We start from the raw sequence: 23,913 nt of genomic DNA, 5'->3' as shown, positions 1-23,913 counted from the left end.
AATTTTTGTATTTTTAGTAGAGACGGGGTTTCACTGTGTTGGCCAGGCTGGTCTCGAACTCCTGACCACAAGTGATCCACCCACTTCGGCCTCCCAAAGTGCTAGGATTACAGGCATAAACCACCTTGCCCGGCTGACATTTGAAGAACTTCTAAAAATCAACAAGAAAAAAACATTTGTGGGATATAATAGGAAAAGAATTATGAAATAGTTTCTAAATTCTTTCACTCATGCAATAGGCAATATTTCCTGTTTGTTTGTTTTGAGACATAGTTTCGCTCTTGTTGCCCAGGCTGGAGTGCAATGGAGCGATCTCAGCTCACTGCAACCTCCACCTCCCGGGTTCAAGCAATTCTCCTGCCTTGGCCTCCCAAGTAGCTGGGATTACAGGCATGCGCCACCACCCCAGCTCATTTTGTATTTTTAGTAGAGAGGGGGTTTCTCCATGTTGGTCAGGCTGGTCTTGAACTCCTGACCTCAGGTGATCCTCCCGCCTCGGCCTCCCAAAGTGCTGGGATTACAGGCATGAGCCACCGCACCTAGCCTTTCTTTCTTTTTTTTTTTTTTTTTGAGACAAAGTCTCTCAACTGTCACCCAGGTGGAGTGCAGTGGGGCGATCTCGGCTCACTGCAACCTCTGCCTCCCGGGTTCAAGCGGTTCTCCTGCCTCAGCCTCCCAAGTAGCTGGGATTACAGGGGCCGGCCACCACACCTGGCTAATTTTTTGTATTTTTAGTAGAGACGGGGTTTCACTATGTTGGCCAGGCTGGCCTCGAACTCCTGACCTCGTGATCTGCCCACCTCGGCCTCCCAAAATGCTGGGATTACAAGCGTAAGCCACCGCGCCTGACCTGAGTAGTCAATATTTTCAACTTTGAAAGTACACGTGAGGGGCCGGGCCCGGTGGTTCACGCCTGTAATCTCAGCATTTTGGGAGGCCGAGGTGGGCGGATCACGAGGTCAGGAGATCGAGAACATCCTGGCGAACACGGTGAAACCCCATCTCTATTTAAGAAATAGAAGAAATTAGCCGAGCGTGTTGGCGGGCGCCTGTAGTCCCAGCTACTCGGGAGGCTGAGGCAGGGGAACCCTTGAACCCGGGATGCAGAGGCTGCAGTGAACAGAGATCACGCCACTGCATTCCAGCCTGGGCAAGCGAGGCTCTTGTTAAATTTCTTTTTCATATAATTGCTGAAAAAATGTATAAGTTTAAATTTGCAAAACCATCCCTTTTTTTCAGACAAACTTGAGAGCCGAGGTCGGAGTCGACCACTTTTCGAAGGTGTGTGGCCACGCCCAGCCAGGTCAGCCCCGCCCCCAGGCCGTCAGGCCCAGCCCCCTCCCGTCAGACCCCGCCCCACTGCCCTGCCGAGCGACCCCGCCAGTCGGTTCCATCCTGCAGTAAATGCACAACCCGGACGGAAGTGCCTCTCTGACGACGGACCCAGGCTCGGAGCTTCAGACGCTGGGACAGGTGACCTGGGGCGGTAGCCAGCCGGACGGCCTTGCAGGTGGGGCGGAGGTCCCGGGGAGCTCCTCGGGCGCGGTTGTCCGTGGGCTCCGCGCGCCCCAGAGGGCGAAGCTCCGGCAGCGCGGGGGTTAACTAGAGCAGGTCCCAGGCTGCGCGGCGACGTCAGAGCTCGTTTACAGAGCGCTCTTTTGGGTTACGCAGTCGTGGGCGGGGTCTGGAGGTCGCTGCGGACCAATCGCGTGCGTCTATGCAAATAGCCGCGCTGGGGAACTCTGCTCCCGCTGGGTGAGAGTTGGCTGCTTTCGGGCCGTGCTGCCCGCGCGTCCTTTCTCCGTGCGCGTCGCCAGGCGTGTCCTCTTCGCGTTTCCACCCCCAGGCCGCCCGCAGACCACCCCCGCCGCGCGCGGGACACGACGCCCCCCGCAGGACCCGCCCATCAGCCCGGAAACCCGCGAGCTGCTTCTCCCGGAGGCCGATGCCCACCCGGGAGCTCCCAAAGACTCGCGGCTCCCGGGGGCACCTGCCGACTCACCCGCCTGGGCCTGGGCCCCCGGTGAGCCTGACCGGGAGGGGTCCCCAGGCCGGGCCTCTAGGCAAAAGATTTAGTCCCCCCAGTTTGAGGGACTCCGGTTTCCCGACACCCCGATATAACTCCAAACCACGATTCCTGTGGCAGCTGCAAGGACTGGCGCCTGGAGGCCTCAAAACCAGCGCCCCCCGCCCTCGGTGCCAGCCCCAGCCAGGACCCCACAAGGCAAAGCCGAGGAAGATTGTGTTTGAGGATGAGCTGCTCTCCCAGCCCCTCCTGGGTGCCAAGAACCCTATTGGAGCCATCCCTAAGGGGCATAAGCCTAGGCCCCACCCAGTGCCCGACTATGAGCTGTGAGTGTCCCCCATGTGATTCTTCATGCCTGAGATCAGAGAGGGGCACTGAGGCTGGGGCTTTGACAGTTGAATAAGAGTTTACCAAAGAGTAAAAAGAAAAGGATCCCTTGCTGATCAGTAGTGGGATTGCCCCTGGGAGTAAGCCACTGCACTCCAGCCTGGGCAACACAGTGAGATTCCATCTCTGAAAATAAATAAACAAATAGGCCAGGCGCGGTGACTCAGGCCTGTAATCCCAGCACGTTGGGACGCTGAGGCAGGCGGATCAGCTGAGGTCAGGAGTTCGAGACCAGCCCGGCTAACATTGTGAAACCCCCATCTCTACTAAAAATACAAAAATTAACTGGATATGGTGGCTGAGGAGGGCGGATCACGAGGTCAGGAGATCGAGACAATCCTGGCTAACACGGTGAAACCCCATCTCTACTAAAAAATACAAAAAAACTAACCGGGTGAGGTGGCGGGCGCCTGTAGTCCCAGCTACTTGGGAGGCTGAGGCAGGAGAATGGCATAAACCTGGGAGGCAGAGCTTGCAGTGAGCTGAGATCCCGCCACTGCACTCCAGTCTGGGCGACAGAGCGAGACTCCGTCTCAAAAAAATAAATAATAAAAAGACGGAGAGAAAAGGAACATTTTTAGTAGGAGGCCCAGCATCAACAAAGAAAAACAAATTACGCTGACTGGGGGAAAGGGTGGGGTTCTTTACGCTCACACTCTGACCCCCTTCAACCTGGTAGTAAGTACCCACCGGTGAGCAGTGAGAGGGAACGGAGCCGCTACGCCGCAGTGTTCCAGGACCAGTATGGAGAGTTCTTGGAGCTCCAGCGGGAGGTGGGGTGTGCACAGGCAAAGCTCAGGCAGCTGGAGGCCCTGCTGAGCTCCCTGCCCCCACCCCAAAGCCAGGTCAGCACTGGGGAGAAAGCCCTGCCCCGCAGCCCTTCTGAGTGGCCTGACACAAGCCTATGGGACACCCACTGGATCCAGATTTCTGGGACTTTCTACTCTAGGTTGGCTGGGCGCCACACGACACATGGCTAAGGTCAGCCCTTGAAGTCCCCACTAGATGGGCATTTAGTCTGTCTGAGCTTTAGTTTCCCCATCCCTCCTTGAGTTCAACTCTCCCTAAACCCCCTTTCTACTCCTCCCCTTGCAGAAGGAGGCCCAAGTTGCAGCCCGGGTTTGGAGGGAGTTTGAGAAGAAGCGAACGGTGAGTCTTGCATCCCACAGCTTGGTCTTGCACCCCTGAGACTTCTGTGAGGCTGGGGTGCCTGTGCCGTTTTTTTTGTGTTTTCTGTTTTTTTATTTTATTTTTTTGAGACAAAATCTCGCTCTGTCGCCCAGGCTGGAGTGCAATGGTAAGATCTCTCAGCTCACTGCAACCTCAGCCTCCCGGGTTCAGGCGGTTCTCCTGCCTCAGCTGGGATCACAGGCGCTCACCACCATGCCTGGCAAATTTTTGTATTTTTAGTAGGGACAGGGTTTCACCATGTTGGCCAGGCTGGTCTAGAACTCCTTACCTCAAGTGATCTGCCCACCTCGGCCTCCCAGACTGCTGGGATTACAGGCATGAGCCACCTCACCCAGCTCACCCAGTTGCCTGTGCCCAGTTTCAAGGAGAGAATATTGAGGCTTGGAGAATGAAAGGCAGAGGGTTGAGCAGCTTGAGGGCCACAGGGCAGACTGCTGCAAGGACTTCCGGGTCTCACCCTGCCTAGGATCCTGGCTTCCTGGACAAGCAGGCTCGCTGCCACTACCTGAAGGGTAAACTGAGGCATCTCAAGACTCAGATCCAGAAATTCAATGACCGAGGAGACAGCGAGGGCTCTGTGTACTTCTGAGTGCCCCTGCAGAGGGCAGAGGGATGCATGGGGATGCAGGTCCCTTGCTTTTCTTGGTATCTCCTCAGCCTTTCCTCTTGCAGCTCTCCCTACCAGGGGTAGCTTTCTCCAGGATTGCAAATGCCTCTTCATTTTGGACTCAGCGCTGACAGCTCCTCCTCCAGGAAGGCCTTCCAGGTCTTCCTCCTCTGGGTCCTCTAGCTCTGACCCTATAGGGACTCCAGATCTCCACCTGTTCCCTGAAAGTAGAGCCTGCTCTCCCCATCCCAGTGAAATAAACATGTATTAGACACCTACTGAGTATAATTACTTAACATTTCTGATTTCACTCAGTTGTCACACACACAAAGTTTTTTGTTTTTGTTTGAGATCGTGTCTCACTCTGTTGCCCAAGCTGGAGTGCAGTGGCACGATCATGGCTCACTGCAGCCTCCACCTCTCAGGCTCAAGCAATCCTTCCACTTCAGCCTCCTGAGTAGCTGGGACCACAACCATGTACCATGACGCCCCGGTTAATTTTGTTTATTTTTTGTAGCGATGGGGTCTGTCTCTGTTGCCTAGGCTGGACTCAAACTCGTGGGCTCAAGCAATCCTCCTGTCTCGGCCTCCCAAAGTACTGGGATCACAGGCATGAGTCACCGCACCCAGCCATCACCACAAAATTGTTCCTTCATTTCCAGAGGAGAAAAAATACGAGGTTCCTGCTGGGCACCATAGCTCACTCCTGTAATCCCAGCACTTTGGGAAGCCGAGGCTGGCAAATCACCTGAGGTCAAGAGTTTGAGACCAGCCTGGCGAACATGGTAAAACCCCGTTTCTACTTAAAAAAAAAAAAAATTAGCTGGGTGTGGTGGTGTGTGCCTGTAATCCCAGCTACTATGGTGGCTGAGGCAGGAAAATCACTTGAACCCTGGAGGCGGACATTGCTGTGAGCCAAGATCGTGCCATTGCATTCCAGCCTGGGCAACAAGAGTGAAATTCTGTCTCAAAAAAAAAAAAGTTCCACAAAAGGGATTTGTCTAGGATCTCTGGGTAGGCTTTGAACCCTTAATGGGGGTTCTCTTTCCCCCAAGAGCCTTAAGTCGCCTTCCAGTTAGAGGCCAACATCCAGCGTCACGTCGTCGGCCAGGCTTGCCGGGGAACACCAGGGACCAAGAGTTTTGTTTTGTTTTTTTTTTCCTGAGAGAGAGTCTCGCTCTTGCCCAGGCTGGAGTGCAGTGGCATGATCTCAGCTCACTGCAACCTCCGCCTCCCTGGTTCAAGTGATTCTCCTGCCTTAGCCTTCCGAGTAGCTAGGATTACAGACACCTGCCACCACACCCAACTAATTTTCGTATTTGTAGTAGAGACGGGGTTTCACGTTGGTCAGGCTGGTCTGGAACTCTTGACCTCAAATGATCCGCCCACCTCAGCTTCCAAAAGTGCTGGGATTACAGATGTGAGCCACCCTGCCTGGCGGGGACCAGGAGTTTCTGTGGGTCTAATAATGGAGACAAGATCGCTAGAGGACGCCAGTCTTGGTAGGACAGCCTTCTGGAAGATCCAAGGGATGCCATGCTCGGGTCCACCTAAAGGGAGTGGGTTCAGCCTGGAAGCCCTGCAGGCCATGAATGCACCCCAGACAAATGGATTCCTCCATTCTTTTTTTTTTTGAGTCGGAGTCTTATTCTGTCGCCCTGGCTGGAGTGCAGTGGTACCGTCTCGGCTACCGTCTCGGCTCACAGCAACCTCTGCCTCCCAGGTTCAGGTGATTCTGCTGCTTCAGCCTCCTGAGTAGCTGAGATTACAGGCACCTGCCACTGCTCTCAGCTAATTTTTGTATTTTTAGTAGAGACAGGGTTTCACCATGTTGGCCAGGCTGGTGTTGAACTCCTGACCTTAAGTGATCTGCCCACCACCTCCTCCTCCTCCCAAAGTGCCGGCGTTACAGGCATGAGCCACCACACCCAGCTGGATTCCTCCATTCTGTCTCCCTGGGCACTTCTTGACAGCAGCTGACCCCAGGCACTGTGTGGGCACATCCATATGCATGGCCTAGGGGAAGGGCCTTCCAGTGTCCGACCCATCCTAGGCCTGGCTGTGACGGGTGGGGCACAGGTGGAGCCAGTCTCCCCATGGGGGCCATGTAACAGCAGACCAGAAGTGTCCTCTGAGTGTTAGCCTCCCAAGGGAGCCACAGGGGACAGAAGCAACCAGGAAGACCAGTTACATGCAGGGAAGACAGTGTCAACCACTGAGCCACCACGATTGTCCTTAAGAAGGCCCTAGTCTGGGGAAGATAGCCCTGAGTCCAGTAACAGAAGGCTGCACAGCAGAGTCTTAATAGCCAGGGAGGCTCAAGATCTCTTCTTGCAGGAAGGGCCATGTGGGTAGGGTTTTGTAGGAAAAGTAGGAGTTCGGCAGTCAGGCCTTGAACAGACATCCAGATTTCTGGCCTGGGGCCAAATAGCAGGACAGACACCATGGTCTCACTCAACCCTCAGATGTCCCATGCATTGGATAAATGGGACCTTGCTGTCCAGTTTGATTGTAGACATGGACCCACTCACTCACGGGACACTGTGGGAAACCCTGGCCTAATGCAGAACCCAGTGCAGCCTTCAATGGGAACCTGGTGTCCTCTCTATGCCGCCCCTGCCTCAGTTCCCTTTTGGGAACATGCCCACGAGAGACCCTCACTGACTCCACAGGAGGGGCCTAATCTCCCATCTTCCAAGGCTGTCTTCAAGATGGACATGGGGAGACTGGGGACCATTTTGGCACACTGGGGCTGCATAAGGGCTGAGCACTGGCCCAGCAAGCAGCGTGACAGACTTGACTTCTTCCCTTGGTGTTTTCAGAAGGGCATCTTTTTTTTTTTTTTTTTTGGAGATAGAGTCTCCCTCTGTCGCCCAGACTGGAGTGTAGTGGTGCAACCTCAGCTGACTGCAACCTCCGTCTTCCAGGTTCCAGTGACTCTTGTGCCTCTGACTCCCAAATAGCTGGGATTACAGGCTCCTGCCACCACGCCTGGCTACAGAAGGGCATCTTTGATGGAGGACTTGCCTCTGCGTGACAGGACATCAGTGAGAGGTGCCACCATTCAGGCCCTTTCTCTCTGCCTCCTTACAGCTCTGGTGCTCAATTCCACAGGTGCCGTTCCCACCACAGAGCGGTGCCACAGACTCCCGAGGCTGGGACGGGAGAGTCCCTGGTACCCCACATGATTCCGTATCACCCAGTGAAGCCCACATTTCAAAGTCTTGGCCTTCTAGGTCCCTGCCTCCCAAACCTCAATCTCTGAAACAGATTTTTAGTTCCATGTGCGAAAAAAAAAAATTGAAGTCAGATTGGCTCAGCCACAAAAGGGGGACGACTGAGTTCATAGAACTTAAAACACCCAAGGGTTTCAGGTATGGCTTGATCCAAGGTCTCCAAAGGCATCTTGGGAAATTGATCTTCCATCCTTGGCTCTGCTTTAATTAGATTCTCCCAGTTCCAAATCCCGCTGTGGAATCTCACTGGCTAGTTCGGAATCTCAGGCCCTCCATAAACCAGTCGCCGTGACCCATGGAATGGTGGTCTGCTTGGCTGGCCTGAACTCATGTGACAGGACTGGCCTCAGAGATTTCTCCCAAGGACATCAGAGCCCAAACAGAATTAAGGGCCTGGTGGCTCATGCCTATAATCACACCACTTTGGGAGGTCAAGGCTGGTGGACCACCTGTCAGGAGTTCGAGACCAGCCTGGCCAACATGGCAAAACCCCATCTCTAAAGTACAAAAATCAGCTGAACGTGGTGGTGCACACCTGTAATCCCAACTACTCAGGAGGCTGAGGCAGGAGAATTGCTTGAACCCGGGAGGCAGAGAGTAAGAGCCGACCGAATAAAATAATTAAGTGAAGATAGGTGTGGTGGCTCACGCTTGTAATCCCTGCACTTTTGGAGGCCAAGGGCAGGGGTGGTGGATCACCTGAGGTCAGGAGTTCGAGACCAACCTGGTCAACATGGTGAAACCCCATCTCTACCAAAAATACAAAAAAAATTAGCTGGGCATCATGGTGGGTGCCTGTAGTTCCAGCTACTGGGGAGGCTGAGGCAGGAGAATCGCCTGAACTGTGAGGCAGAGGTTGCAGTGAGCCGAGATGGTGCCACTGCACTCCAGCCTGGGTGATGAAGTATGACTCTGTCTCAAAAAAAAAAAAAAAAAAAAGACCAGGGAGGCTGTGCAGGTAGGAAATGTCTTTATTATTGGCCTTGATTGAGTCATCATGTAGTGTCTGACATAGATTACGTGTCCAGAGGATCTGCCTGGCACACGCTAGCTACCCCTGCCCACTGGAGCGGCCCCTCCGGCCCAGACGCCAGGCCTTTGTCCATCATGCCAGGGAAGCCAACCCTACCATCCCACAAGTTCATGCTTGGGGTGCTGAGGGACAAGGCTGTCCCAGGATTGGACCCTCCATCCCTTACCTCCATCCTGGCCAGGGGTTCTGGGGAGGACGAGGCTGAGGCCTGGATGATCAGTCTCTTTTTGGTTTCGTGATCATTTAAAAAACAGAAAAGACAAACATTTCACAGTCTTTAAAAAATAGAAGTCTGAGGAGAGAAGCTAGGGTCCTGGGCCCCGGGAGGCCCTTCGAGGCCTCAGCATTCCCTGTCCCTTGAGGTCTGTCTGCAGGCCTGGCCACAGCGCACGTGGCCCCGTCATGGTCACTGGCCTGAGCCATAGGGCCAGTTGAAGGTACTCCCCGACAGCAGCATGTCTCTGATCAGTGTCTCAATGGGCGTCTTCCCCACCAGGCGCATGAAGAACAGCTGGGAGATGAGGGAGGCAGGGACTGCGCGCAGGGCGGGCAGCCGCAGCAGCAGGCGCCCAAAGCGCTGGGGCTGGGATGGGTACTGCGCCCGCACGTACTCGGTGAGGGCCACCTGCGCCTTCTCCTGCAGGCTTTCCACGTGGGCCGGGTCCGAGAGGCCACAGGCATCTAGGGGGACAAAGGCAAGTCAGACAGGGTGGGAGACAGCCAGAGAACACAGGGCCCACAGGGGTGACTAGGGGATACCACTTGCAACTGTGGGTAAGAACGGGGGCTGGGCCTGATGGCTCACGGCCACAGTCCCACCACTTTGGGAGGCCGAGGCAGGAGCATCATTCAAGACCAGCCTGGCCAACATGGTGAAACTCCATCTCTACTAATAATTAAGAATAATTAGCCAGACATGATAGCATGTGCCTGTAGTCCCAGCTACTCAGAAGGCTAATGGGAGGATCGCTTGAGCCTGGGAGGTGGAAGTTGCAGTGAGCCGAGATCGTGCCACTGCACTCCAGCCTGGGCAACAGAGGGAGACCCTGTTTCTAAATAAATAAATAAATAAAATTAGCCCAGTGTGATGGCACGTGCCTACAGTCCCAGCTCCTCAGGAGGAGGCTGAGGTGGAAGGATCTCTTGAGCCCAGGAGTTTGAGGCTACAGCGACCCATGATCATAGCACAACCTGGGCGACAGAGTAATAAGACCCTGTCTCCAAAAAAAAAAAAAAAAAAAAAAAGGAGACAGAAGAGGGTGATGGGACCCTGGGATGCAAATGCGAATATCTAAGGCAGTGTCGATCCTCCAGAGATAGGGAGGTGTTCTCATCTAACCAGTGACACAGTGACACAGAGGTGCAGGCAATGATGTTTCAAGGGTGGCTGGTGCCCAACTGATGCCTTTGGCAGGGAGACAGGTTCTAATGTTTTTTTCTTTTCTTTTTTTGTTTTTTTTTTTTTTTTTTTTGAGATGAAGTCTCGCTCCCAAAGTGCTGGGATTACAGGCGTGAGCCACCGCACCCAGCCTAATTTTTTTCCTTTAAGATGGAGTCTCGGCCTAGGCGGACAGGTCACGAGGTCAGGAGATCGAGACCATCCTGGCTAACACAGTGAAACCCCGTCTCTACTTAAAAATGCAAAAAAAAATTTAGCCGGGCGTGGTGGCGGGCACCTGTAGTCCCAGCTACTCAGGAGACTGAGGCAGGAGAACAGCGTGAACCCGGGAGGCGGAGCTTGCAGTGAGCCGAGATCACGCCACTGCACTCCAGCCTGGGCAACTGAGCGAGACTCCATTCCAAAAAAATAAAAAGACGGAGTCTCACACTGTCCCCCAGGTAGAAGTGCAGTGGCACGATCTCACTGCAACCTCCACCTCTGGGTTCAAGTGATTCTCCTGCCTTAGCCTCACGAGTAGCTGGCATTACAGGCACGCTCCACCACACCCAGCTAATTTTTGTATTTTTAGTAGAGACAGGTTTCGCTATGTTGGCCAGGCTGGTCTTGAACTCCTGATCTCAAGCAATCTCCCCACCTCGGTCTCTCAAAGTGCTAGGATTACAGAGCCAGCGGCCTGGCCAAGGAGACAGGTTCTAAGGAAGCTTACAGGGAAGGTGGGGCTGGGAAGGAAATTTGGTGAGGAAGACAGAGCCCAGAAGGGCCTGCGGTGTGAGAGAATGTGGCAGCCTCTAGAGAGACCCAAGACGATGGGAAGCCAAGAAGAATCTTCTGGGAAAACAATAAATAAAGCCATATTTATTGATTTTCGAGACGCAGTCTCACTCTGTTGAGCAGGCTCAAGTGCAGTGTGGTCATCAGAGCTCACTGGAGCCTGGAACTCCTGGGCTCAAGCGATTCTCCCAACTCTGCTTCCCAAAGTGCTGTGGCTACAGGCCTGAGCCACCTTGCAGGACCAAAACCATTATTTATCAAATGAAAGCCACCTCCCAGAGTAGCCTGGATCTGGTTCCTAGCCCCAAAGATACCTCTGATGGGATCTAGGGGCTTCCAGTAGGTGAAAGAACTCCCAGGAGACACGCTGGAAAGACCTTTGTCTAAAGGCATGGTGGCACACGCCTGTAATCCTAGCACTTTGGGTGGCTGAGGCAGGACTGCTTGTGCCCAGGAGTTCAAGACCAGCCTGGGCAACATGGTGAGACCATGTCTCTACAGAAAACTTTTAAAACAAAATTAGCCAGGAATGGTGGTGCACGCCTGTGGTCCCAGCTACTCAAGAGGCTGACTTGGGAGGGACAATTGCTCGAGCCCTGAATTTCGAGGCTGCAGTGAACCGTGTTCGGACCATAGCGTGGGTGACAGGGTGAGACCTAGTCTCAAAAAATAGAAATACAAATAAAACAATAAAGTGGAAAAAAAAAAAGCTGGCTGCACCGCCAGTCGCTGGAATACGATAGGGCTACCACTGCTCATAGGGCTACCACTGCTCCATAGTTGATGGTTACGAAAGTTCTGGGGCTGCCCCGCCCCTCAATGGGAGGGGCCTCCGAGCCACGCCCCTACCCAGATCCCTACAACCCTGGCGACCTGCAGGTTGCCCTGGGAGCCCAGGGATCAGGCAGTGGGAGTGCCTGAGGGGGCGAGAAACAGGGGGTTAGGACCGTCCCTCCCACGTCCCCCCAACTTTGTGGTATCAGTGCTCACTAAGCGTGAAGAGACCTTTGGTGAGGGAGTAGGGGTCTCAGGGAGCCTGGGAACAGGAAGAGGGGTCTGGGGTCCGGGGTTCAGAGTTCTCCAAGAGTGTTGGAATCACGCAATGGGGGTGTCACTGTGTCACACTGCTTACATCACCCCTCTACGGCCACCCATGAGCGTTCGCTCACGGCGCTTGCAGGGCGCCAGGCCTAGGGAGCGAGCGGGGCGCTATGGGGGCCGGTGTCTGGGTCCAGGCTGCCCGCCTCCTAACCTCCCTTGGGTCCCCCCATCCCGCGGCCCCCTTCGGAGCGTGACTCACCGGGCGTGAAGAGCGCGATGGCCTTGAGGCAGCCGTACTCGGCCGAGTCGACCTGCAGGCGGCCCAGCTTGTCCACCTGCTCCTGGAAGGCCCGCACCTGGTCCATGAAGGCCACGGCGCGCTCGGCGGCCATGGGTGCGGCGTGGAGGCCGGCGGCGGCCAGTAGCGGCGCCGTGTGCAGGGGCAGCGCCGCCTGCGCCGCGTTCAGCACGAAGAGCTCGCTCCAGCTCAGGCGCAGCAGCGCCACCTGGTCGGCCACCGGCAGCTCGGGGAAGAAGGGCGCGTGGCGCGCCCACTCCACGGTGCTGAAGAGCAGCCGCGCCGCCAGCTCGCACACGTTGTCGATGCCCAGCACCGCGCCCGCCGCGCCACCCCCTGCGCCGAAGCGTCCGGCAGCCGCAGGGTAGGGCTCAGCGCGCAGCAGTTGCGCAATCAGTTCGGACACCGGCTGCCCCGGGAAAAGGTCTCCGCCGCCCGCCACCGCCGCCAGCGCCGAGCCCGGGGGGCTGCCCGAGGAGGTGGCCACAGCGCCAGGCAGCGAGTGCGGGATGCGGCCGCGCTGCACCGCTGCGGGAGGCAGGGACAGGAGGGACATGCGGGCGGGAGGGGAGGCGGGGGGGGGGGTTGGGGGGGGTGGCCACAGCAGGAAACGAGGGAGGGACAGGAATTAGGGGAGGGGAGGGCGGGGCACAGAAGGCCGGGAGGAGTGGAGATAGGAGATGGGTGAGACAGGAAGGGGAGCAAGGGGTATAGAGAGAAGAGAGGGACAGAAGAGAGCGGAAGGAATGAGGGGCCAAGTAGGTGCCCAGAGAGACATGGGGGGCGGGGCAGGTAGGGAAGGACAAGGTAGGAAAAGTAAGGAGAATAACGGGGAAGGGAGACAAAAGTCATCAAGAGGTCACTCAGGCCCTCCCCTCCAAAGCCCCCAGGCCCAGCCTTTCCCAGAACGCCCAACCCCACCCCATGGGCACCAGGCTGGTTAAAGTCAGGGTCCAGGAGCCCCTGTCCAGGTCCAGCCACCACTCCCCACCCCCAGCTCCTGGGGACGAGGAGCATCTAATAAACCTTTTGGAGCCTCCATCTGTTAGTCATGGGGTTCCCAGAGCTGAGGATGGGCCAAGGAGGACTTGGGGACCCTGGCCAGCCTGGTCCCCAAAGCAAGAAATCAATACCCACCCAGCACTAGCTCTTTTTTTTTTTTTTTTTTTTTGAGACGGAGTCTCGCTCTGTCGCCCAGGCTGGAGTGCTGTGGCCGGATCTCGGCTCACTGCAAGCTCCGCCTCCCGGGTTCACGCCATTCTCCTGCCTCAGCCTCCGAGCAGCTGGGACTACAGGCGCCCACCACCTCGTCCGGCTAGTTTTTTGTATTTTTTAGTAGAGACGGGGTTTCACCGTGTTAGCCAGGATGGTCTCGATCTCCTGACCTCGTGATCCACCCGACTCGGCCTCCCAAAGTGCTGGGATTACAGGCTTGAGCCACCGCCCCCGGCCTAGCACTAGCTCTCTACTATGGAGCGGGGATCATTTCTCTACCTTCCATCCCCTCCCCACCAGATGATGACCCCTGAGGGCCGGTCTTGGTCCCTGCAGAGGCCACAATGCAGGGAAGGGTTGGGGGGGACCCACAGTAGGGAGGGGTCCTGGGGGGGCTGCAGTAGGTCCTCAGTAAACATTAGTCGCCATCAGTAGTCTTGCTTATGAAGTGGGGAGGCCCTGCTGCTGGCTTGGGCACATGTCTGCAGTGAGCAGGTGGGCGAGAAAAGGGAAACTGAGGCACAAAGAGGCAGAGGGTTGGCCACGTGCCTGCCTGGCTTGTGCTGCGGTGGGCAGGGTGGCAGGGCAGACTGGGCTGGTTGCCAGCAGACTAATTAATGAGCTTTAATGAGTTGGCATGCCCCATCTCATCACCTCCGTGAACTCCAGGTCAACTCTGCATAGAGCGAACACCAGAGGGGAATGCGGGCAGAATCCGGGGGCGAACAGCGCTGAGCGGAGAAGCCGGGACCTGGGTTGAAGCCCGCTCCAAGGGGTCCCTGAGTCTAAGTCAACTCTCAAATGAGGACAGGCGGATGAGGCCCAAAAGTGGTTCCCCTCCTCCAGGGAGCTTCTTCCCCCTTTGCTCACTGGCTTGTGAGCAACCACCACTCCCTCACACGGCCACATTCCCACCCCAGGGCCTATGGACTTTTTCTTTTTTCCCTCCCTCTCGCTCTCCCTTCCTTCTTTCCTTTCCTTTATTCCTCTCTCTCTCTTTCTTTTTGAGATGGAGTTCTGCTTTGTCACCAGGCTGGAGTGCAGTGGCATGATCTCGGCTCACTGCAGCCTCCAACTCCCGGGTTCAAGTGATTCTCCTGCCTCAGCCTCCCGAGTAGCTGGGATTACAGGCACCTGCCACCACGCCCAGCTAATTTTTGTATTTTTAGTAGAAACAGGGTTTCACCATGTTGGCCAGGATGGTCTCAATCTCCTGACCTCGTGATACACCTGCCTCGGCCTCCCAAAGTGCAGGGATTACAGGCATGAGCCACTGCGCCCAGCTGGCCTTTGCACTTTCTGTTCACTCCTCCCCAAACCACTCACCAGCTCTTCAGCCCAGACTGTGGAGGTTCAAATCCCAATCACAACTCTGTTGCTCTGACAAATGGCCTCACCAATCTGTGTGCCTTAGTTTCCTCATCTGTAAAATGCAGACAGTGGCTCCCATTTGCAAGCCCAGCACTTTGGGAGGCTGAGGTTTGAGCCCAGGAGTTCAAGACCAGCCTGGGCAACATAGCGAGACCCCATCTCTACAAAAAATTAAGAAATTAGCCGAGCATGGTAGCGATCGCCTATACTCTCAGCCACTCAGGAGGCTGAGGTGTACAGATCTAGAAAAAGTGCACTCCAGGAAGAGGGAACAGCACGTGCAAAGGCCCCGACGCAGGACTGTGCTTAAAGCATGAGCTGTCATCATACATATTTCCACCCGAGGCTTTTAGAGACTTCTGGCGAGGCTGTTTGCTCTGAGGACATGACTTGAGATATATGAGAATTTTAGGTAAAACAGATAAGTAGAGGCAAAATCCATGTTGTGGGGGCAGGGATAAGAAAGTTACCCCCAAACTTAAAAGCGCCACAGGGAGGGATCAGTTTTAAAAGAAAGCTCCTCAGCTGTCTCTCTCAGCTTCTCCCACCAAGGCCTAGACAAAAAACAACAGCTTTAGGCCAAGTATGGTGGTTCATTCCTGTAATCCCAGTAGTTTGGGAGGCGAAGGTGGGAGGATCACTTAAAGCCAGGAGTTCAAGACTAGCCTGGGCCACATAGTGGGACCCTGTCTCTAGAAAATAAATTTAAAAAGCAGCCACGTGGGGTGGCTCATGCCTATAATCCGAGCACTTTGGGAGGCTGAGGCAAGCGGATCACCTGGGGTCAGCAGTTGGGAGACTCCGGCCTGGCCAACATGGTGAAACCTCATCTCTATTTATTTATTTATTTATTTTTATTTTTTATTTTTGAGACGGAGTCTCGCTCTGTCGCCCAGGCTGGAGTGCAGTGGTGCGATCTCGGCTCACTGCAAGCTCTGCCTCCTAGGTTCACGCCATTCTCCTGCCTCAGCCTCCTGAGTAGCTGGGACTACAGGCGCCTGCCACCATGCCCCGCTAATGTTTTTGTATTTTTAGTAGAGACGGGGTTTCACTGTGTTAGCCAGGATGGTCTCGATCTCCTGACCTCATGATCCGCCCGCCTCGGCCTCCCAAAGTGTTGGGATTACAGGATTGAGCCAACGCACCCGGCCAACCCCATCTCTATTAAAACTACAAAAATTAGGCCGGGCGCAGTGGCTCATGCCTGTAATCCCAACACTTTGGGAGGCTGAGGCAGGTGGATCATGAGATCAGGAGATCGAGACCATCCTTGCCAACATAGTGAAACTCCATCTCTATTAAAAATACAAAAATTGGGCCGGGCGCAGTGGCTCACACCTGTAATCCCAGCACTTTGGGAGGCCGAGGCAGGCAGATTACAAGGTCAGGAGATCGAGACCATCCTGGCTAACATGGTGAAACCCCGTATCTACTAAAAAATACAAAAAACTAGCCGGGCGAGGTGGCGAGCGCCTGTAGTCCCAGCTACTCGGGAGGCTGAGGCAGGAGAATGGCGTGAACCCAGGAGGCGGAGCTTGCAGTGAGCCGAGATCACGCCACTGCACTCCAGCCTGGGCGACAGAGTGAGACTCCGTCTCAAAAAAAAAAAAAAAAAAAAAAAATCAGCCGGGCATGGGGGCGTATCCCTGTAATTCCAGCTACTGAGGAGGCTGAGGCAGGAGAATCGCTTGAACCAGGGAGTCGGAGGTTGCAGTGAGCCGAGATCCGGCCACAGCACTCCAGCCTGGCAACACAGCAAGACTCTGTCTCAAAAACAAAACAAAACAAAATACAAAAATTAGCTGGACGTGTTGGCCCGTTATCTGTAGTCCCAGATACTCAGGAGGCAGAGGCAGAACAATGACTTGAACCCAGGAGGCGGAGGCTGCAGTGAACTGAAATCACACCACTGCACTCCAGCCTGGAAGATGGAATGAGACTCCATCTCAAAATAAATAAAATAAAATAAAATAAAATAAAATAAAATAAAATATAAAATAATGAAAACAAAACTTCAAAGCAAGAGAGGCTCAGGTTAGACACTAGAAAGAACTGCCAGCCTGGCCCACGACACAGTCCCCAGAGGAACCTGAAACCCAGCACAGGAGATCTCATCCAATAGGCTAGATTCTTTTTTTTTTTTTTTTTTTGAGACGGAGTCTCACTGTCGCCCAGGCTGGAGTGCAGTGGCGTGATGTCGGCTCACTGCAAGCTCCGCCTTCCGGGTTCACGCCATTCTCCTGCCTCAGCCTCCCAAGTAGGTGGGACTCAGGTGCCCGCTACCACGCCCGGCTAATTTTTTATATTTTTAGTAGAGACGGGGTTTCACCATGTTAGCCAGGATGGTCTCGATCTCCTGATCTCGTGATCCGCCCTCCTCGGCCTCCCAAAGTGCTGGGATTACAGGCGTAGGCCACCAATAGGCTAGATTCTATTCCTGAACCCCAGAAATCCATGTGGAAATCTCTGGGTTCTACTTGAATTCTAAGGGGGTTTGGCAGAGTTCTAGGCCCACTGGCCCAGAATACGCCCATCCACCCAGGTTTCCTGAGCAGAGACAGCCGGGCCTCACTCTTGCTCCCAGTGCCCTGGGTCAGGAGAAAGGGTAAGCTGCCCTTTGCCTTAATCAGGCAGAGTTCCTGCCTTGGGCAAACAAAAAGCATGGGTGAAGGGTGGAGGGGAAGCAAATCAAATAAAAAAACACATACACACACACACATCCTTGTTCAGAAAGCAGTGGCCACGCTAGCAGACAAGAGGTCACCAAGGTGTCAGGGCCAGGGAACTGGCCTCTGAGGCCGGAGTCGGGGGCAATTGGGGAGGGGAGCTCCTGCAAGAGAATGGGGCTGGGGTAGGTCCCTTGTGGGGCGTCCCTGGCCTCTTCAGCTCCATGGCAGCACCAGGGGGCCAGGGATCCTAATTGGATTCCTCCAGCCTAGGGCCAGACCATAGCCCACTGGATCAAGGGATCAGTGGTAATGAGGTTAGCAGGCGCTGGGCCCCACCCCCTGAGGCACCCAGACCCCTGTGAAAGGGAGGGAAAAGGGGAGGAAGAAGCTGTTTGTTCACCCCAGCCCTAGCTGCTGTGATCGTCCCCAGTGTGTCCCCAGCGCGTACTCACCCTCCTTCCTCATGCCCACCCGGAAGCACTTCTTGAGACGGCAGTACTGGCACTGGTTCCGGTGGTGCTGGTCGATCTGGCAGTCACGGTTGGACCTGGGGGCACACAGAGGCCAGGGCTCCCTGAGACCCCCACGTCCTCCTCCCCCAACCAGCCTATGAGCTGCCTTTGGAGGCTGCCCCTCAGAAATACGAGTAGGGGCCCTCTAGACTGGGGAGGCAGCCCCGAACGGGTACAGGAGCTCAGCCTGCAGGTCTGCAAAGCAGACAGGATAACCTGGATGGGTGGTGATGGATGAAGTGGAATCTGTGGAAAAGCAGATGAGCAACCCAGGGAGGGCACGTTGGCACTGGGTTTTGAAGGATGAATAGGAGTTCTCCAGGTGACTGGAGGGGTGATCCCAGAGACAGAGTATAGCCAGAGCAAAAGGGCTGAAATACACACATATGGAGGCCTAAAGGGTTTCATTTTATTTGGTCACTGTCAGGCTGAGCAGGGTCATTGTCCCCAAAATGATGTGAAGGCAGAGAGGACATGGTCAGAAAGCTAGGCTTTGTGAGTTAACTAGGGGTCAGGCCAGAGGCTAGTGGTCTGTGGGGCCCCTGCATTATCACCCACACAAAGCCCACACCAATGAATGAGTAAGTAAACAAAGTCACTCGGGTCCTCCGCCCTGAAGGTCCCACTCCTGTGCTCTTCTGGGAGGACCACCCAACCCCTACGAAAGCTTGAGATTCTCCTGGTCAGCCCTCAGCGAATACCATCGCCTCTTGCAGGGATGAGACAGGTGGCCCCACCCTGAGAGGAGGTGAGCTCCCCATCCTGGGTCAGCCCCAGGCAGGAAGGTCCAGGCCTTATTCTTCAAATGTCCCCAGAACCTTCTCCCCTTGGCCCATGCCCTTGGACTCCCCTGGTCTCTTGCCACCAGCAGCTGGGGGCTCTCCAAGGCCTGGGCCTGGCGCGACTGCCTGTGGGGTCCCAGCTGGACACCCAGGGGATACGCAGAGACATTCACAGAGTGGAACCATCACTTAAGGGAATTAAATAGATGCATCTCTGTGGTGGCTCACGCCTGTAATCCCAGCACTTTGGGAGGCAGAGGAGGATGGATCACCTGAAGTCAGTTCAAGAACAGCCTGGCCAACATGGTGAAACCCCATCTCTACTAAAAATACAAAAACGAGCTGGGCGTGGTGGCGCATGCCTGTAATCCCAGCTACTTGGGAGGCTGAGGAAGGAGAATCGCTTGAACTGGGTAGGTGGAGGTTGCAGTGACCCAAGATTGACCCACTGCATTCCAGCCTGGGCGACAGAGTGAGACTCTGCCTCAAAAAAAGAAAAAAAAAAAAAAAGGGCTGGGTGCGGTGGCTCATGCCTGTAATCCTGGCACTTTGGGAGGCCGAGGCAGGGGGATCACCTGAGGTTGGGAGTTTAAGACCAGCCTGAACAACATAGAGAAAACCCGCCTCTACTAAAAATACAAAATTAGCCAGGCGTGGTGGCACATGCCTGCAATTCCAGCTATTTGGGAGGCTGAGGCAGGAGAACCGCTTGAACCCAGGAGGCAGAGGTTGCAGTGAGCCGAAATCGCACCATTGCACTCCGGCATGGACAACAAGAGTGAAACTCCGTCTCAAAAGCAAAACAAAAACCAGATGAATCTCAGCTGCAGACACACAGCCCCACCCCTCAGGTGGCGACTGCCCCACTGAGCCTTGGTTTCCTCATCTGAAAATGGGAGGCCAGATACCGCCCTATATGGGATGGACTGGGTCAGAGGGGTTCACGGAGGACAGTGTCAAGACCCAGACCCCAGGCGGGGAACCCAACTTAGGAAAGCTGAGGCTCTGCGCCCATCTCCCCAACACCCCCATCCTCCCCTACACCCCCACCACTGCCTGGGTCCCACAGCACCAGCCGCTGAGCCCCTGGGAAGAGGCCCCACTAGGGCAGAGGGAGCTCAGGCAGAACCAGAACAAAGCCCAGCCGCGGGATGGTGGGAGGATCCAGGGCAGCCGGGTGGAAACAGCCTGGCCTGGGGCGGCCCTGCAGGCAGGGAGAGGCGCGGCTCAGGGGCCCCTGACCTCAGGGGAGGCCCTGAACCTTCTGTATCAACTTCTCCAGCTGTAGAATTGGGACAGATCCGTCCCTCCAAGGAGGAAAGCAGTTAAGTTCTTCCTATTATCCCACCTAAAGAGTGCATGCTTTTTTGCCCAACCCCGTGGCCCAACTCAGCTTCCTCCCTGAGCTTCTGGCCTCCAGTCCAATTTGATCAGAGCCCTCCCCTGTTCACACACCCTCCATGGCTCCCCATCACCCTCAGCCAGCATTTCAGGCCCACCTAGCTATGACTTCTCGCATGGCTGCGCGGTCCCCTCTTACAGCACAGCTCCCCCAGTCTGCCACTAAATGTTTTGTCTGGGCCACACACTGGCATGCCTCTGTGGCCTTTCTTCCACCTGCCGACTCCATGCTTCAAGGTTCATGTCCCCTAGCCTCCTCCAGGCAGAGCCTCTGCTGTCTCCCTGGGGCCCCAGATCCCACAGGCTTGGGGCATCTGTCTCATTGTGTCTCCTCCAGACTGGAGGCTTCTCAGGAACTAGACTTGGAGCTGGGGTCTCTCTGGAGGGGCTGGCATCAAACCACCCAGGCTGGGCCCCAGCGAGACCCTGCTAAATCCATTTGAAGCTCAGAATGGAATGGTAACCTCACCAGGTCACACAACTCACATAGCACAAACCTGCCAGCTCCAAGCAAGGGCCCCCCAATCCCCGCAGAAACTGGTGCTCCCTGACCCCAGCCTCAGGAAGTCCCTGGGACCCCAAAACTGCCTAAGCCCCCTCCCTTCCCCTCCCTAAAGACATGACGGGAGAGAAGGCGGTTTTCCAGCAGCAAGAATGAGGCCAAAGTCTAGTGGCCCAGTTTGTGCTGGAGGAGGGAGCAAGGCAGCTCCGCCACATATGGTCACACCAGGCCAGCCCTGACCCGGGACCTGGGGTCAAACTCCACCCTCGGGTACCTGAGGCCCTATTTGATGGCCTCAGCCAACAAGCCTTCCATTAGCCGTTCTCCCTGGGGGCACCCCAATCCGAACTCAGCGGTCCCCTACCTGGTCCCACAGTTCCCCCCTGGAAAGCCCCAACTCGGGCAGGGTCCCTCCATGTCCAACGCAAGCAGGCACCAGGACCTCTTTCTGGGCCTTTGGGCCTCTGTTTTGTGCAGCTGGGAAATGAGACCGTCTAGACCGGCTCTACAGACACCCTGTATGTTCCTGGGGTGCAGAGTAGGGGCTTATAAACGGACAGATCGGATGCTTGCCCGGGAACGGTGAGAAAAGAACTCCCGGGCTGGACAACCCCGATCGCTTTCCCTGGGGACCTTCCGCCAGAACAGCTAGAAAGGCCACGCCCTGCCAGAAAGGTCTCCGACCTGGGACAGCCCAGCGATCCTGCTCGGAAACGTTTCACTCCCTGCCCGTCTCAGAGACACCCAAAGTTTAAGGGATTTTTCCAGGAGCCCCAGGTCTGCACCCACCCCTGGGGGAGGGGGACGTTTCAGTCAATTCCGGTGGCCCTGCCGGCCTTCCAGTGGCGATTTCCGGTGACCCACGGCTCAGAGTGAGCCCAGAGGGGTTCCCCGGGATGGGCAAGGCCAACTCCCACCCCCACCCCCACGCTGGGCCCCTCACTCGAAGAAGACCGCCCCGTGCCACCCCAGCCTCCTTCCGTCTGCCGCCTCCGTAGCCACAGCGACTTTGGAAGTGATATTTGACCCCAAGGGCGCGCCGTATCGATCCGCGCGGCCGCAGACAATGGCCCCTGGACGCTGCGAGCTCCACGGTCCAAGTTCCACGTTCGATTCCCTCGAGGGCATCCCGCGCGCTGGGATCCCCGAGAACGGGTGCCCTGGGGTTGGGCTGCCACCCCTGACAGCACCCCTACCCCCACCCCAGCGCGGAGATGACCCCTCCCCAGAGAAAAGGAGGGGGGAAGGAGAAGCAAGTAACTGGGGCAAAAGCCTCCAGGGACCACCTGATGGGGGAAAGCCTACAATGATGCAGCGCCGACTGTATACACAATCCCAGCCATGGAATACTGGAGGCGGGTGCTGTGCCCCTATCTCAGAGGGGGCAGTGGAGGCCCAGGGAAGGTCAGAGCCAGGCCCAAGGTGACCGAGCAGGTCAGAGGCCCGCCCCAGGCCGGGGCGGGGTGCACGGCGGCGGCGCGCGGATGGGGGGGCTCACCGGCAGGTGTAGCTGAGGTTGCGGCGGATGCTCCGCTTGAAAAAGCTCTTGCAGCCCTCGCAGGTGAAGACACCGTAATGCTTGCCGCTCGACTTGTCCCCGCACACCACGCAGTCCACCTGCAGCCCCGGCCGCTCCTCGTCGCCCGGCTCGGCGTCGCTGGCGGCACCGGGGGGGGAGGCCGAGTCGTCCTCGGCCGCGCGCGGGTAGCCGCCCGCCTTGTCCACGCCGTTCGTGTCGCCGCCGGGGCCGCCCCAGCCGCCGGTCACCATGGCCATAGCCCCAGGGCAGCGGGGCCGGGGCGCCCCCTCCGCGCTCTTCCCTCCGGGCACCCCTCTCGGCCCGGGGGACCCTACGCTGCGCGCATCCGGCCCCGGCGCGCGGGGGACACGGGCTGCACCCCCCAAAAAAGTTTTGCAGCAACTTCCTGCGGCCGGTCCGCGCGCCCGGGCGGAACTGGTCGGGCCGGTTCCAGGCCAACTTTCCCACGCGTGCGCGGGGCCGGGCCCTGGGCCGGGAGGGGCGCGCTAGAGGCGCGGGCCGGGGGCCCAAAGGACTCGCGTCCCGCCGCCCTGGGGCCCCGGCGGGGGCGCGCGGGCCATGGCCCGGCCCGAGCCGCGCAGGGGGCGTCCTCTGGCCTGGCCGCCGCTCGCCCGGGGGCTGCGGCCAACTCAGCGGGCCGCCATCCGAGCGCGGGAGGCCGGGGGGAAAGTTTGGCCGCAAGTTGCGCGGCCGCCCGTGACGGGGGGGGAGGGGCGGCGGGTGCGCGCCGGGGCCGGTCGCCGCGCCCCCTGGGTCCCCCGGCGGCCGCGGCTGCCGCTCCGGGCCTGCAGGGCCGCTGGGCCGGCGCCTCTGGAGCTGCCGCCCCCGCTGCGGCCGCTCCCGCCTGGCCTGGGCCTGCGGCTGAGCCCGAGCCTCGCTCTCGCCGCCGCCACCGCCGCCGACCCCGCGCGCCGGCCTCGCGCTGCGGCCGGTTTGACACACAGCGTTCCATTCGCGGGGCGGGCGGGGGGCGGGGGCGGGGGCAGGGGCGCGCGCCGCGGGCTGGGGGCGGGCGCTCGTTGCCCCGGCGACGGCCGCCCTTATAAGGGCATGGGTGGCCGCGCGCGGCGCCGGGCGAACGGGCCGGCGGGAGGGACGGGGGCCGAGCGCGGGGCCGCGGGGCCTGACCCTCCCCCGCCTCCCTCTGCCCCTCACCCCCGCCCTCGCCCTCGCCCGGCTCCAGCCTTAACCCCTGCCGGGCCGCGGCGGGAGCCTGAACCGCGCCTGCCCTCTGCCCTTCCTCGAGCCTCACCAAGATGTCTCTCCAAGGCCCTCCCCTCCACCTTTGGCCTTGGACGTTGGGTCGCTCGATCACCCTCGAGGCGCCCCTCGGAACCTCCCCCCACCCCACCGTTCCCGGCAAAGCAATGATGGGGGGCTAGTGGCACCCGGGGGGGCACGCCCCTGCGCAAGACACGCGCGCAGGAGACACACACGCGCACACACACACACAAACACACACATCCTAGATTGTGTTTGCTTCCTCTTCCAGAAAGTCGCCGCGTCTGACCCCCACCCCACCCTTTCTCTGCTCGGGTTAACACCTGGTGCCCGGAATCTCCAGGGGGAAGGGATGTTGTGGTCTGAGACCGGCTGGCCGGGGCCGCGAGGTCAGGGGGCCCCTCTGCAGAATTTCTGGCCTCCGGGGGCAGGGCGCCCACCCGCCCCGCGCGACTGGAGGCGACAGGCATGCCCACCACCCCTGCCGGGGGCCTGCCCCTTTTCCCTTTTAATTTCCTTTTCTTTCTGTGCTTCGCAGAAAGGGCTTGGCCTGGCGGCCGGCTGGACTGCAGATGTCTCTTACAGGCGCCCTGGAGCCTCGCAGCTGCCACCACCTCCAATTCACCCCATCCCCCAGAACCGGGGCTGGGGCCCGCCTGACCAGCATTTATTAAACACCCTTTGTATGCGAAGTCCGGGCTGGCGAGC

General features: G+C 57.4%; 2 protein-coding genes across 3 annotated transcripts; one reads left to right on the top strand and one right to left on the bottom strand.

Moving 5' to 3' along the window:
- The first annotated feature begins 1,324 nt into the window (after window positions 1-1,324).
- Window positions 1,325-4,489, top strand: OCEL1 (occludin/ELL domain containing 1). 2 transcript variants are annotated; one of them, XM_033199747.1, is made up of 6 exons: window positions 1,326-1,473; window positions 1,847-2,023; window positions 2,147-2,352; window positions 3,093-3,258; window positions 3,509-3,562; window positions 4,071-4,489. In XM_033199747.1, the coding sequence occupies exons 1-6, from the start codon at window positions 1,405-1,407 to the stop codon at window positions 4,191-4,193; spliced, it is 795 nt and encodes a 264-aa protein (XP_033055638.1). In that variant the 5' UTR covers window positions 1,326-1,404; the 3' UTR covers window positions 4,194-4,489. The 2 variants fall into 2 exon arrangements, with proteins under 2 accessions (XP_033055637.1, XP_033055638.1); XM_033199746.1 differs by having other exon boundaries at window positions 1,325-1,473; window positions 1,847-2,352.
- Window positions 4,490-8,398: 3,909 nt separating this feature from the next.
- On the bottom strand, window positions 8,399-22,935 carry NR2F6 (nuclear receptor subfamily 2 group F member 6). Its single transcript, XM_033199745.1, has 4 exons — window positions 21,943-22,935; window positions 17,700-17,794; window positions 11,954-12,520; window positions 8,399-9,161 (listed from the first exon to the last, which is right to left on the bottom strand). Exons 1-4 carry the CDS (start codon window positions 22,218-22,220, stop codon window positions 8,887-8,889), a joined length of 1,215 nt encoding a protein of 404 aa, XP_033055636.1. The 5' UTR covers window positions 22,221-22,935; the 3' UTR covers window positions 8,399-8,886.
- Between the last annotated feature and the right edge of the window lie 978 nt (window positions 22,936-23,913).

Source organism: Trachypithecus francoisi, unplaced genomic scaffold, assembly GCF_009764315.1.
Source record: "Trachypithecus francoisi isolate TF-2019V2 unplaced genomic scaffold, Tfra_2.0 Lachesis_group5, whole genome shotgun sequence".
Classification (NCBI taxonomy): domain Eukaryota; kingdom Metazoa; phylum Chordata; class Mammalia; order Primates; family Cercopithecidae; genus Trachypithecus; species Trachypithecus francoisi.
Note: the sequence above shows the minus strand (reverse complement) of the source record. Positions and strands in the feature narration are given on the sequence as shown.